Source organism: Ranitomeya variabilis, chromosome 4 (assembly GCF_051348905.1).
Source record: "Ranitomeya variabilis isolate aRanVar5 chromosome 4, aRanVar5.hap1, whole genome shotgun sequence".
Taxonomy (NCBI): Eukaryota; Metazoa; Chordata; class Amphibia; order Anura; family Dendrobatidae; genus Ranitomeya; species Ranitomeya variabilis.
Window position 1 is genome coordinate 380,071,726 of NC_135235.1, and position 14,405 is coordinate 380,086,130.

General features: G+C 42.7%; 1 protein-coding gene across 6 annotated transcripts in view; it reads right to left on the reverse strand.

Annotated features, from left to right (window-relative positions):
• The window catches only part of LOC143764815 (catenin delta-1-like), a 152,932-nt gene that overhangs the window by 37,634 nt on the left and 100,893 nt on the right, over nucleotides 1–14,405 (reverse strand). For all 6 annotated transcript variants that reach the window (XM_077250801.1, XM_077250800.1, XM_077250797.1 and 3 more), the window contains 2 exons: nucleotides 12,782–12,847; nucleotides 7,136–7,263 (listed from right to left, as the gene is read on the reverse strand). In XM_077250801.1, coding sequence (XP_077106916.1) covers nucleotides 7,136–7,263; nucleotides 12,782–12,847 — 194 coding nt within the window. The remainder of the gene's footprint in view (nucleotides 1–7,135; nucleotides 7,264–12,781; nucleotides 12,848–14,405) is intronic.

Consider the following 14,405-nt stretch of genomic DNA (forward strand, 5'->3'; position numbering starts at 1 on the left):
TTTTATTTTACCAAGGGTAACAGGAGAAAATAGACTGCAAAAGTTGTTGTACAATTTGTCCTGAGTACGCTGATACCCCATATGTGGGTGTAAACCATTGTTTGGGCGCATGGCAGAGCTTGGAAGGGAAGGAGCGCCATTTGACTTTTCAATGCAAAATTGACTGGAATTGAGATGGGACGCCATGTTGCGTTTGGAGAGCCCCTGAAGTGCCTAAACATTGAAACCCCCTACAAGTGACACCATTTTGGAAAGTAGACCCCCTAAGGAACTTATCTAGATGTGTGGTGAGCACTTTGACCCACCAAGTGCTTCACAGAAGTTTATAATGCAGAGCCGTAAAAATAAAAAATCATATTTTTTCACAAAAATGATCTTTTCGCCCCCAATTTTTTATTTTCCCAAGGGTAAGAGAAGAAATTGGTCCCCAAAAAATGTTGTGCAATTTGTCCTGAGTACGCAGATACCCCATATGTTGGGGTAAACCACTGTTTGGGCGCATGGCAGAGCTCGGAAGTGAAGGAGCGCCATTTGACTTTTCAATGCAAAATTGACTGGAATTGAGATGGGACGCCATGTTGCGTTTGGAGAGCCCCTGATGTGCCTAAACATTGAAACCTCCTACAAGTGACACCATTTTGGAAAGTAGACCCCCTAAGGAACTTATCTAGATGTGTGGTGAGCACTTTGACCCACCAAGTGCTTCACAGAAGTTTATAATGCAGAGCCGTAAAAATAAAAAATCATATTTTTTCACAAAAATGATCTTTTCGCCCCCAATTTTTTATTTTCCCAAGGGTAAGAGAAGAAATTGGTCCCCAAAAAACGTTGTGCAATTTGTCCTGAGTACGCAGATACCCCATATGTTGGGGTAAACCACTGTTTGGGCGCATGGCAGAGCTTGGAAGGGAAGGAGCGTCATTTGACTTTTCAATGCAAAATTGACTGGAATTGAGATGGGACGCCATGTTGCGTTTGGAGAGCCCCTGATGTGCCTAAACATTGAAACCCCCACAAATGACACCATTTTGGAAATTAGACCCCCTAAGGAACTTATCTAGATGTGTTTTGAGAGCTTTGCACCCCCAAGTGTTTCACTACAGATTATAACGCAGAGCCGTGAAAATAAAAATTCTTTTTTTTTTTTCACAAAAATGATTTTTTAGCCCCCAGCTTTTGTATTTTTACAAGAGTAACAGAATAAACTGGACCCCAAAAGTTGTTGTCCAATTTGTCCTGAGTACGCTGATACCCCATATATGGAGGGTAACCACTGTTTGGGCGCATGACAGAGCTCGGAAGGGAAGGAGCGCCATTTGGAATGCAGACTTAAATGGATTGGTCTGCAGGCGTCACGTTGCATTTGCAGAGCCCCTGATGTACCCAAACAGTACAAACCCCCCACAAGTGACCCCATATTGGAAACTAGACCTCCCAAGGAACTTATCTAGATGTGTTGTGAGAACTTTGAACCCCCAAGTGTTTCACTACAGTTTGTAACGCAAAGCCGTGAAAATAAAAATTCTTTTTTTTTTCACAAAAATGATTTTTTAGCCCCCAGCTTTGTATTTTTACAAGGGTAACAGAATAAATTGGACCCTACAAGTTGTTGTCCAATTTGTCCTGAGTACGCTGATACCCCCTATGTGGGGGGTAACCACTGTTTGGGCACATGACAGAGCTCGGAAGGGAAGGAGCGCCATTTGGAATGCAGACTTAAATGGATTGGTCTGCAGGCGTCACGTTGCATTTGCAGAGCCCCTGATGTACCCAAACAGTACAAACCCCCCACAAGTGACCCCATATTGGAAACTAGACCTCCCAAGGAACTTATCTAGATGTGTTGTGAGAACTTTGAACCCCCAAGTGTTTCACTACAGTTTACAACGCAGAGCCGTGAAAATAAAACATATTTTTTTCCCACAAAAATGATTTTTAGCCCCCCAAATTTTTATTTTCCCAAGGATAACAAGAGAACTTGGACCCCAGAAGTTGTTGTTCAATTTGTCCCGAGTACGCTGATAACCCATATGTTGGGATAAACCCCTTTTTGGACGCACGGGAGAGCTCGGAAGGGAAGGAGCACTGTTTTACTTTTTCAACGCAGAATTGGCTGGAATTGAGATCGGACGCCATGTCGCGTTTGGAGAGCCCCTGATGTGCCTGAACAGTGGAAACTCCCCAATTCTACCTGAAACCCTAACCCAAACACACCCCTAACCCTAATCCCAACAGTAACCCTAACCCTACCCCTAACCTCACCTCTAACCGTTTAATGAACATTTTCTGACAGTCATAAGTGCCACGTATTTAAGTGCCACGTATTTAAGTGCCACATATTTAAGTGCCACGTATTTAAGTGCCACGTATTTCAGTGCCACGTATTTCAGTGCCACGTGTTTCAGTGCCACGATATTTCAGTGCCACGTATTTCAGTGCCACGTACTATAAATACTATAACTATGTGGTTATACGTGGCACTGAAATATCGTGGCACGTAAATACGTGGCACTTAAGTACGTGGCACTTATATACGTGGCACTTATATACGTGGCACTTATATACGTGGCACTTAAGTACGTGGCACTTAAGTACGTGGCACTTAAGTACGTGGCCACTGAAATATCGTGGCACTTATATACGTATATAAACGTATATTTTAGTGCCACGTATTTCAGGTTAGGGGTAGGGTTTTTTTTTTTGTTTGTTTTCTTGTGTTTTTCTATAAAAACGCATGCGTCTAAAAACGCATGCGTTTTACCACGTTTACATGCGTTTTTTCACACATGCGTTTTTTTAAAAAACGCATGCAGATAAAAACGCAAGTGCGAAACCAGCCTAAAAGATGCTTTTTATAGCAAAAAAGTTTTTGCGTCTCCACATTTTGAGACCTATAATTTTTCCACATTTTGGTCCACAGAGTCATGTGAGGTCTTGTTTTTTGTGGGACGAGTTGACGTTTTTATTGGTAACATTTTCGGACACGTGACCATTTTTGATCACTTTTTATTCCGATTTTTGTGAGGCAGAATGACCAAAAACCAGCTATTCATGAATTTCTTTTGGGAGAGGCGTTTATACCGTTCCGCGTTTGGTAAAATTGATAAAGCAGTTTTATTCGTCGGGTCAGTACGATTACAGCGATATCTCATTTATATAATTTTTTTATGTTTTGGTGCTTTTATACGATAAAAACTATTTTATAGAAAAAATAATTATTTTGGTATCGCTTTATTCTCAGGACTATAACTTTTTTATTTTTTTGCTGATGATGCTGTATGGCGGCTCGTTTTTTGCGGGACAAGATGACGTTTTCAGCGGTACCATGGTTATTTATATCCGTCTTTTTGATCGCGTGTTATTCCACTTTTTGTTCGGCGGTATGGTAATAAAGCGTTGTTTTTTGCCTCGTTTTTTTTTTTTTTTTTCTTACGGTGTTTACTGAAGGGGTTAACTAGTGGGGCAGTTTTATAGGTTGGGTCGTTACGGACGCGGCGATACTAAATATGTGTACTTTTATTGTTTTTTTTATTTTATCTAGATAAAGAAATGTATTTATGGGAATAATATTTTTTTTTTCATTATTTTGGAATATTTTTTTTTTTTTTTTTTTTTTACACATTTGGAAAATTTTTTTTTAAACTTTTTTACTTTGCCCCAGGGGGGGACAATACAGATCGGTGATCTGCCAGTTTGCATAGCACTCTGACAGATCACCGATCTGAGGAAAGTGCAGGCTGCTTCACAGTGCCTGCTCTGAGCAGGCGTCTGTGAAGCCACCTCCCTCCCTGCAGGACCCGGATCCGCGGCCATCTTGGATCCGGGTCTGGGAGCTGCAGGGAGGGAGGTAAGACCCTCGCAGCAACGCGATCACATCGCGTTGCTGCGGGGGGCTCAGGGAAGCCCGCAGGGAGCCCCCTCCCTGCGCGATGCTTCCCTGCACCGCCGGCACATCGCGATCATGTTTGATCGCGGTGTGCCGGGGGTTAATGTGCCGGGGGCGGTCCGTGACCGCTCCTGGCACATAGTGCCGGATGTCAGCTGTGATAATCAGCTGACACCCGGCAGCGATCGGCGGCGCTCCCCCCGTGAGCGCCGCTGATCGCGTATGACGTACTATCCCGTCGGCGGTCATACGGGCCCACCCCACCTCGACGGGATAGTACGTCAGATGTCAGGAAGGGGTTAAAGACAAAAGACCATTAAAATTCATTTACATTTTTTCCCCATTCTGAAATAAGGATACTCCATCTTTTTAAGCCGATAACTGGGAAAGCCAAGTTAGGAGATATTTTTGAAGCTTGGGTGGGTCGTTAACGTGGCGATACTAATTATGTCTTTTTTTTTCTAATTGTCTTTATAAAAAAAGAATCCCCCAAAAAATAAAATATAGGCTCTCTATTTTTTTTTTTATTTATACACACACATTTTGCTGGTGAGGTACACACTTACATAGGTATAGGATACCACCACCAATCATTTCCCCCGGTTGCTGCAGCCTGTCAACTCTCTCACAGCCCTCTTTCTCTCCTGCCTCACACTGGCTGAAGGTAGGAAGGGGTATAGGCTTTTTCATAGGCTGTATCAAGAGTTTTTAGCTTTCTCCTTCATTGTCTGCGTCTGCCTAAATTGGACTGCACTTGGATGACATGCAAGTGCAGTCTGGTGTTTTAAAAACACCCAGACTTGAATGGGTGTGTGTCACGTGATTTGCGGAGCCACTCGCAGCATGCTGAGATTCTTATTAAGTAATTCGGCTTGTAGACAGAAGAAAAAAAAAAAAAAAAAAGATTTGCACTGCCCCATAGTATAACATTAGTCCGAGTACTATCCGATAAAACCCTAAATAGCACACGTCCGAGTTATGCTCTCGTGTATGTTAAATATTAATTATTAATTGAATTATTCTTATTCTCAATTCTGTACTGAACACATTGCCTCTCGCTGACATTACAAAAGCTATTTCTGTATATGTAGCTCAGAGTATAAGTTAACATCATATAGAAGGACACGTGGTGTGTGGGACACGTTTATAATCACAGCTCTTAGGAGGAGGGGGGTTTGTCACGCGGGGGCTGTCACCTCCTGCCTTCACCATCATTCTCCATGGACGTCAGACAAGTCACACAAGGAATGAACAGCTGGTAGCCATGATTCTACTCCATGAAAGAAAGATGACTTCTACTCCATCTCAGAAACGATGAGGAACAAGCGCTGATATGAACAAATGGACAATCTGTTCATAACTATTTCACCTATTTTAATGTTTTGCTGCAATGTGGTTTTTCTGTGGACAATCCAATAAACCACTACATTTTTTATGAAAATACATGACATTTTTCTTTAAGAGTAAGGCACCTGGTAAAAAGTCCTGATTAAATAAATGTGTGAAATAAGCATATTTAACAGCAAGCCCTTTGCGCGAGTTGGGAGTGATCTCCGCATACGCTTGCAGCTCTCAATTTAACTTGTGATTTCTCAGGCTGAGTCTTTGCTTCAACAGGAGTTCACCTCTGCAGCTGCCATTCAGGCCGAAATATAGCCATTAGGGATGAGCGGATTCATGAAAGTTCGGGTTCTGATACCCAACCTAAACTCTATTGCGAAGTTCGGTTTCAGCACCAGAATCCCATTAAAAACAATGGGGACCCAAACTTTTGAGATAGAAAATTCTCTATAACTCATACAGGTGCATCTCACAAAATTAGAATATCATCAAAAAGTTAATTTATTTCTGTTCTTCAATACAAAAAGTGAAACTCATTAGAGTTTTCCGAGCATGCTCGAGTCTCAATCAAGTATTGCCAGGGCTCGGATGCAATGCTCAGATCCAAGCCCTGCATGTTGCATGGCTTAAAAAAGATGCAGGGATTGCCTGCCATACAGGGTTAAACTGTAGCCATGTTTATTGGCTGTATTACAGCCTCGAAACATGCAGGCAGGGATACAAGCATCGCATCCGAGCATCAGCAATACTCGGCTGAGACTCGAGCATGCTCGGAAAACTCGAGTAACAAGCACACTCACTCATCACTAATTACAAACAGTGACCTATTTCAAGTATTTATTTGTTAATGTTTATGATTATTGCTTACAGCCAATGAAAACCCAAAAGTCATTTTCTCAGTAAATTAGAATACTTTATAACACCAGCTTGAAAAAATTATTTTAAAATCTGAAATGTTGGCTTACTGAAATGTATGTTCAGTAAATGCACTCAATACTTGGTCGGGGCTCCTTTTGCATCAATTACTGCATCAATGCGGCGTGGCATGGAGGCCATCAGCCTGTGACACTGCTGAGAGGTTATGGAAGCCCAGGTTGCTTTGATAGCAGCCTTCTGCTCGTCTGCATTGTTGGGTCTGCTGTCTCTCATCTTCCTGTTGACATTACCCCATAGATTCTCTGTGGGGTTAAGGTCAGGTGAGTTTGCTGCCAATCAAGCACAGTGATGCTGTTATTTTTAAACCAGGTATTGGTAATTTTGGCAGTGTGGACAGGTGCCAAGTCCTGCTGGAGAATGAAATTTCCATCTCCAAAAAGCTTGTCGGCAGAGGGAAGCATGAAGTGCTCTAAAATGTTCTGGTAGACTGCTGCGCTGACTTTAGTCTTGATAAAACACAGTGGACCTACACCAGCAGATGACATGGCTCCCCAAACAATCACTCATTGTGGAAACTTCACACTAGACCTCAAGCAGCTTGGATTGTGGCCTCTCCACTCTTCCTCCAGACTCTGGGACCTTGATTTCTAAGTTCTAGTGTGAAGTTTCCACAATGGCTGTAAGCCATAATCATCAACACTAACATAAATAAACACTTGAAATAGATCACTCTGTTTGTAATACATGAGTTTCACTTTTTGTATTGAAGAACTGAAAAATTAACTTTTTGATGATAGGTTAATTTTGTGAGATGCACCTGTCTGTCCTTGGCTGCCGGGTTGCCACTCTGTAAGGGGTGTATGAGATACATCCTTGATAGAGAAAGAGTAAAGGTTCTGAATTTGGCAAAACATTTTCTGTAACTTAGGTTTTTCAAAGCTCAATCAGCAATTTACTTTTCAGGAAAATTTCAACAAACTAGGCAAATGGGGACAAAACAAGCATGTGCATAGATAAGTAATGGACACTCACAATCCAACATCCAGCACACAGGTTTTGAATGGCACCGGCTGCTGCTTCCAGGACTGCAGGTGTCCGAGACAACTTCACAAGAGAAACGTAAAGACGCACAATCTCAGGCTGGAAAAGGAGTTCATAACCTGTGGGAAAAATGAAAGTCTGGGTGTTGACTCAGGGCAGGGGTGAACCACCACAGCAATAATACGGCACTTGCCTCACCATTGCTCTGTTCTCTGAGCGATCAAGCGTTTAATCCCTTCCCAACATGAGAAGTATATTGAGTATGGGCAAAACCATGGTGTTTCCTGTGCAGTCATGGCTGCCCTTGTGGCTTCCATGGTAGTAACACTATGGAGCACCACCGGAGACAGTTTATTGGCAAATAAGTCAACCAGATTACAGTGGGTTGTACAAGCGACTAAACAACGGTTGGTAAGATCCCAAGGGGAAAATGAATGCAGGTGAGAAAAAAAAAAAAAAGTAAAATCTAGAAATAAAATCACTTCCATCCACAAAAAATGTGATGTCACAGCGTCCATAATCATTTCAAAATAAAAGTTCTGTATCCTGTCCAGTGAATACTTGAATTGAGGTTTTTAAGTCACCTAGCTCTACCCAAAAACACATACAAGAGTTTAAAGTGTTAAATTGACCTTCAAGTGGTACAAATAAAAATTGGCCAGAATAAAAACAAACCCACTGAAAGAAAAATAAAGTAACGGGTCTCAGAAAATGACAACACATCAGATTTAATTAAGTAAATTTACGTCATACATCAGGTCTCTGTCATTGATGTGGGCTAAGGAGAGAAGTCTCCATGGTAGCTGGCAGAGGCAGATGGCGGTGTTACTGCCCCCTCCTGGTATGATGGCCTCCTCATCCCCATCATGGTATGCATGGCCTCCTTATCCTCATCCTGGTATGCATGGCCCCCTCATCCCCATCCTGTTATGCATGCCCCCTCGATCCGAAAAACATTAACAAAACAAAACCATCCTACTTACCTTCCTGTGCTCCCTCGCAGCATCCTGTTATGATACCAATAGCTGATTTATGCTGTAAGTAGCACATGGCAGTGACATCATGCACTGCTTACAAGCAGAGGACAGCTGCCAAAATACTCACTGCTCTCCATATTCATTCCCTTAAGTAGCAGCAAACTTCAGAGCCCACCAGCTGCAGGAAGCTGGCTGCTACGGCTAATAGCATTTCTGCTATTAAAAAGAAATTAATATTCACCGCTCTCCACTCCCATGGGCATGGAGAGCAGTGAATATTAATTTCTCTTTAGTAGCGGGCACCGGTGTTCGCTGTACCAGCCGGCTCCTGCCTCCTGTGACTCGCTCCGTCTTATAGTCTGAAAAATACAGTAAGTACAGTGCTGTGCAAATTAATTGGGACAAAGCAAAAAAACACATTTTTGAATATTTAATAATAAAATGTTATAATGCATTGTTGTATACTAATTCTGAAAGTTACCTTTTTCCACTGGCTAGTTGACCAAGATTTATTATACATTAAAACTGGTTTGAATCACTGACTGGTAACCAACTTACGATTTTACTTAAAAAATGCTGTGTCCCAATTAAATTGCACAGCGCTGTAGGACCCTTACTTGAGTATAAGCCAAAGGGCGCTTTTTCAGCATAAAAAATGTGCTGAAAAACTCAGCTTATACACAAGTATATACGGTACATAAATATATCATGAAAACACAACATTATCATACCCAATGTATGAACTGATCTACAAGTAATCCAGGATTATACATATTATTAAAGGATGAAAATTGAACACATTTGTTCTCTATTGGAAAGATTAGTCTAGGCTTGCCATTGGGAGGATTTCTATTAATAACCCTTCTTTAGTTTGTATTTTCAATGCATTCACTCAAGTCCCAGAATTAAATAATGCCAAAAATTATAATCTCTGCACACTTTTAGTCACCACATTTTCCAGCGTATAAGATGACTTTTTAACCCCTGAAAATCATCTCAAAAGACGGGGGTCGTCTTATACGCCGGGTACGGCGTGTGCAGGGAGTGGTCCTGTATGGTACCCAGGGTTTGGAGGAGAGGAAACTCTCCTTCAGGCCCTGGGATCCATATTCATGTAAAAAAAAGAATAAAAATAAAAAATATGGGATATACTTACCCTCCGACGACCCATGGCTCTCAGCGGCGGCCTCTGTTCCTAAGGATGCATTGAGCGAAGGACCTTCGATGACGTTGCGTGACTGACGTCATCGAAGGTCCTTTGCTCAATGAATGCTTAGGAACGGAGGCCGCCGCTTGCACCGCTGAGAGCCGCGGGCCGTCGGAGGGTAAGTATATCCCATATTTTTTATTTTTATCCTTTTCTTTACATGAATATGGATCCCAGGGCCTGAAGGAGAGTCTCCTCTCATCCAGACCCTGGGAACCATCCGCACCGCACACGCCGTATAAGATGACTGGGTGTAAAAGAAGACCCCAGTCTTATACGGCAAGTATATCCCATATTTTATATGGAAAAGTTGGGGGTCGTCTTATACGCCCAGTCGTCTTATAAACCAGACAATACGGTACTCTTTAACCCCTTAGGCCATGTTCACACTTTGCGGGTTATACCGCGGATCCGCGGCGATTTTGATGCTGCGGGTCTGCAGCAGTTTCCATAGCGTTTACATTTACATGTAAACCCTATGGAAACCGCAATCCGCTGTGCACATGCTGCGGGAAAAAACGCGCAGAAACGCAGCGGTTTACATTCCGCAGCATGTCACTTCTTTGTGCAGAATCGCTGCGATTCTGCACACATAGGAATGCATTGATCCGCTAACTTCCCGCATGGGGCTATGCCCACGATGCGGGAAGTAAGTGGATCATGTGCAGATGGTACCCGGGGTGGAGGAGAGGAGACTCTCCTCCAGGCCCTGGGAACCATATTAGTTTAAAAAAAAAAAAAAAAGAATAAAAATAAAAAATAATGCTATACTCACCTCTCAGCGCTGCACGCGGCCGTCCGGTCGCAGGGTTGCTGTGTGAGCAGAACCTGCGGTGACGTCGCGGTCACATGACCGTGATATCACGAAAGTCCTTCTCGCACAGCATCTTTGGAACCGGACCGCCGCGGGCAGCGCCGAAGAGATCGGGACGTCAGAGGGTGAGTATAAACCATTTTTTATTATTTTTAACATTACTATTGATGCTGCATATTGCTGCATATGCAGCATCAATAGTATAGGAGTAATCCCGCAGCGGAAACCGCAAAACAAACTGCGATAAATCTGCAGGGATAACCGCAGCGGTTTTGCCCTGCAGATTTATCAAATCCGCTGCGGGAGAACCCGCAGAGGACCCCGCAAAGTGTGCACATAGCCTAAGTGACCAAGCCTATTTTGACTTAATGACCAGGCCATTTCTGACCACTGTCACTTTATGTGGTAATAATTCTGGAACGCTTCAACGGATCCCACTGATTCGGAGACTGTTTTCTTGTGACACATTGTACGTAATCATAGTAGTAAAATTTGGTCGATATGACTTGGATTTATTTGCATAATATTGGAAATTTGGATAAAATTTTGCAATTTTCAAACTTCGTTCATAAATAACATTTCCCACATGTCTACTGTACATCAGTACAATTTTTTAAAACTTTGTCAGGAAGCTAGAGGGGTTAAAAGCTTATCAGAAATTTAAATTTTTCCAACAAAGTGTAAATTTTTTTATTTTTTTTTTTAAAATAGGGACCACGTCACATTTAAAGTGACTTTCAGGGGCCTATGACAGAAAATACTGAAAAGAGACATTCTAAAAACTGCACCCCTCAAAACCACATTCAAGAAGTCTATTAACCCTTCAGGTGCTTCACAGAAACTGAAGCAATGAGGATAAAAATGAAAATTTAATTTTACACAAAATTTTACTTATAAGTCTGGCCTCTGTTCAGCTATGTCCTTTTCAGAGGTGAACAAGACAGGGGCGGAGAGAGATTTTATGTATGTAAAAATATGGACACTCCTGGGTCATAGGTCAGACTGCACTCACAGTGCTTCCATTTGCCTCATTCTAGGGAATCACATCAGAGGACAGAAATTAAATGGCAAATCAGGCATTTTTTTTTCGGTTGCCTTTATACGGTTAGTAACGGCGATCACAACCCCGGGGTCGGTAAAACTGACCCGAATCATGTTCTCTGGGGTCTCGGCTACCCCCGGCAGCCGAGACCCTGGAGAAAATCAGACTCTAGGGGGCGCTATACACTTTTTCCACAGTGCCGTTAATTAACGGCGCTGTGGTTTAAGTACCCTCAACTACTGCTGTTAAAAGGCGTATCGGCGGTCGTTAAGGGGTTCTCTCTATATCCATCTACTAGATGGTGGGTCGACTCTAACGCATCGGGTATTCTAGAATATGTATGTATATAGCAGCCACATAGTATATAGCACAGGCCATGACATATTCTAGAAAACCAGATACGTTAATACAGGCCACGCAGTATATAACACAGCCCACGCAGTATATAACACAGCCCACGCAGTATATAACACAGCCCACGCAGTATATAACATTGCCCATGTAGTATATAGCAGCCACGCAGTATATAACACAGCCCACGTAGCATATAGCAGTGTGGGCACCATATCCTTGTTAAAAAAAAATTAATTAAAATAAAAAATAGTTCTATACTCACCCGCCGGCGTCCAGCAAAGCTGTGTCGATGCGCGCGCGGCTGCCGCCAGCTTCCGTTCCCAGGATGCATTGCGAAATTACCCAGATGACTTAACGGTCTCACGAGACCGCTAAGTCTTCTGGGTAATTTCTCAATGCATCTCTGGGAACGGAAGCTGGCGGCAGCCGCGCGCGCCTCGGCGGACGACGGAAGGTGAGCATAGCAGGTTTTTTGCTTTTTTATTATTTTTAACATTAGATCTTTTTACTATTGATGCTGCATAGGCAGCATCAATAGTAAAAAGTTGGTCACACAGGGTTAATAGCAGCGTTAACGGAGTGCGGTACCCGCGGCATAACGCGGTCCGTTAACAATGTCTTTAACCCTGTGTGAGCGCTGACTGGAGGGGAGTATGGAGCGGGCGCTGGGAACTGACTGGACAGAAGTAGGGAGGGACTAATTCTCGGCCGGCTGATTGGTCGCGGCAGCCAGGACAGGCAGCTGGCGAGACCAATCAGCGACGCGGGATTTCCGTGACGGAAGTTGCAAACAGACAGACGGAAGTACCCCTTAGACAATTCTATATATAGATATGGAGATAGATACACACACTGGGTATACAGTATTGACTACCTACTCTTACGAATAGAAGCTATGGTAACTAGTGATACACAAAATATATAGAATACTGACAAGGAAACTAAATCCTCATAGCTCAAAGTTTGTATCATGGCTACAAACAGATACTAACATTGTAAAAATAAGACCCATAAAACAATTGCAGAATTGTGTTTTTGTGTTTCATACTTCCCACCCACATCCACCACCCCCCTCATTTTCAAACAACAATGTGTTCTACAAAAGAAAAAGAAAAAAAAAAAGTACTTGCGTAGCTATGTGGATGGAAAAATAAAACAAGTTCTGGCTCTTTGGAGAAAAGGTGGTAACAATGAAAGGGCAATTTAAAAAAAAAAAAACATTAAAATTTCCTAGTCAGCTCACCTACTGCTGGCGTTGTTCTCTTTGGAAACTCCACCGTGTCCGCTTGATCTTCAGGAGTTTTCTTGACTGATGGAAAAAAAAAAAAACACACACCAGGAAATAGAAAATATTTAGTGTGTGTAATACAAGTTTTAGATAGCAGGTTGTAAAAATTAACGTATTTCTTGAAATCTCCATTTATGTTCATCTCTCTAATAAAAGAACATTCTGTGTTTGTACATGTCTACTGATCGATAGTAACTATACTACTACTACTAATAATAATAATCTTTATTTATATAGCGCCCACATATTCCGCAGCGCTTTACAGTTTAACAGTTTGAAAAGCAACAGTCATAAGTAACAACGTTATCAATACAATAATTAAAGCACAATAAGACGGCCCTGCTCGTGAGAGCTTACAATCTACAATGAGGTGGGGGATATACAAAGTACAGGTGTGTATTTACAATGATGTATATACAATGATGGTCCAGCCATCTTCAGGGAGTGAGGGATAGATGGTGATAGTGAATTGGGCTACACACACACACTTACACATAAAATGACTGATTAGGGAACATGATAGGCTGCTCTGAACAAATGTGTTTTGAGGGCGCGCCTAAAACTATGCAAATTGTAGATGGTCCTAATTTCATGGGATAGAGCATTCCAGAGGATTGGCGCAGCACGGGAGAAGTCTTGGAGACGGGAGTGAGAGGTACACGGATTAGTACAGAGGTTAGTCATTTGCAGAGCGCAGCGATCGGCTAGGACAACAGACAAATGAAGGAGGAGTTGTATGGGGTGCCGCACCGTGGAGAGCTTTGTGGGTGAGACGAAGTACTTTGAATTGGATCCTATAATGAATGGCGAAGAGCGCACAAGTCCGAGTAACGATTAGTCAGATGGATGACCCTGGCTGCTGCATTTAGGATAGACTGGAGAGGTTAAAGTCGAGTAAGGGGGAGGCCAATTAAGAGAGCGTTACAGTAGTCCAGGCGGGAGTGGATCAGGGCAACAGAGAGGGTTTCTGTTTCCATGGTGAGAAAAGAATACTTATTTTTTCCATTATAAAGCAACAATACAAAGTATGATCTCATTAAGGAAAGATGCCTCTTTCCACCCGGTAAGTCACTTTTTGACTCCTACATTGATCATTTACGTTGAAAAACTGATATATTCTGTCTCCACATTTGTCTTGATTGAGGGATTAAATTATTTCTGATTCTATAAAAGCCTATAGAGAGGGGAGGGTGGCAACTGGAGGGAAACAAACTAGAAAGGCACAAGATGAAATTAGCAGAGCATCTAGTGCAGTGCTAAAAGGCGCTTCATGGGAGGACCAAGCTGACAGGCACGGTAAGCCATAGTCCCACGCGATAGCACAAGTGGCCTAATGGGAGCCAGAGTGCGAGAGCTCCAGCAATTCTCCATCTAAAGGGAACCTGTCACCCCCAAAATGGCTGGTGAGGTAAGCTCACCGGCATCAGGGGCTTATCTACAGCATTCTGTAATGCTGTAGATAAGCCGCCGGTTACCTAAAAGAGGAGAAAAGGACGTTAGATTATACTCACCCAGGGGCGGTCCCGCTGCGGTCCGATCGGATGGGTGTATTCGGTCCGCTCCGGTGCCTCACATCTTC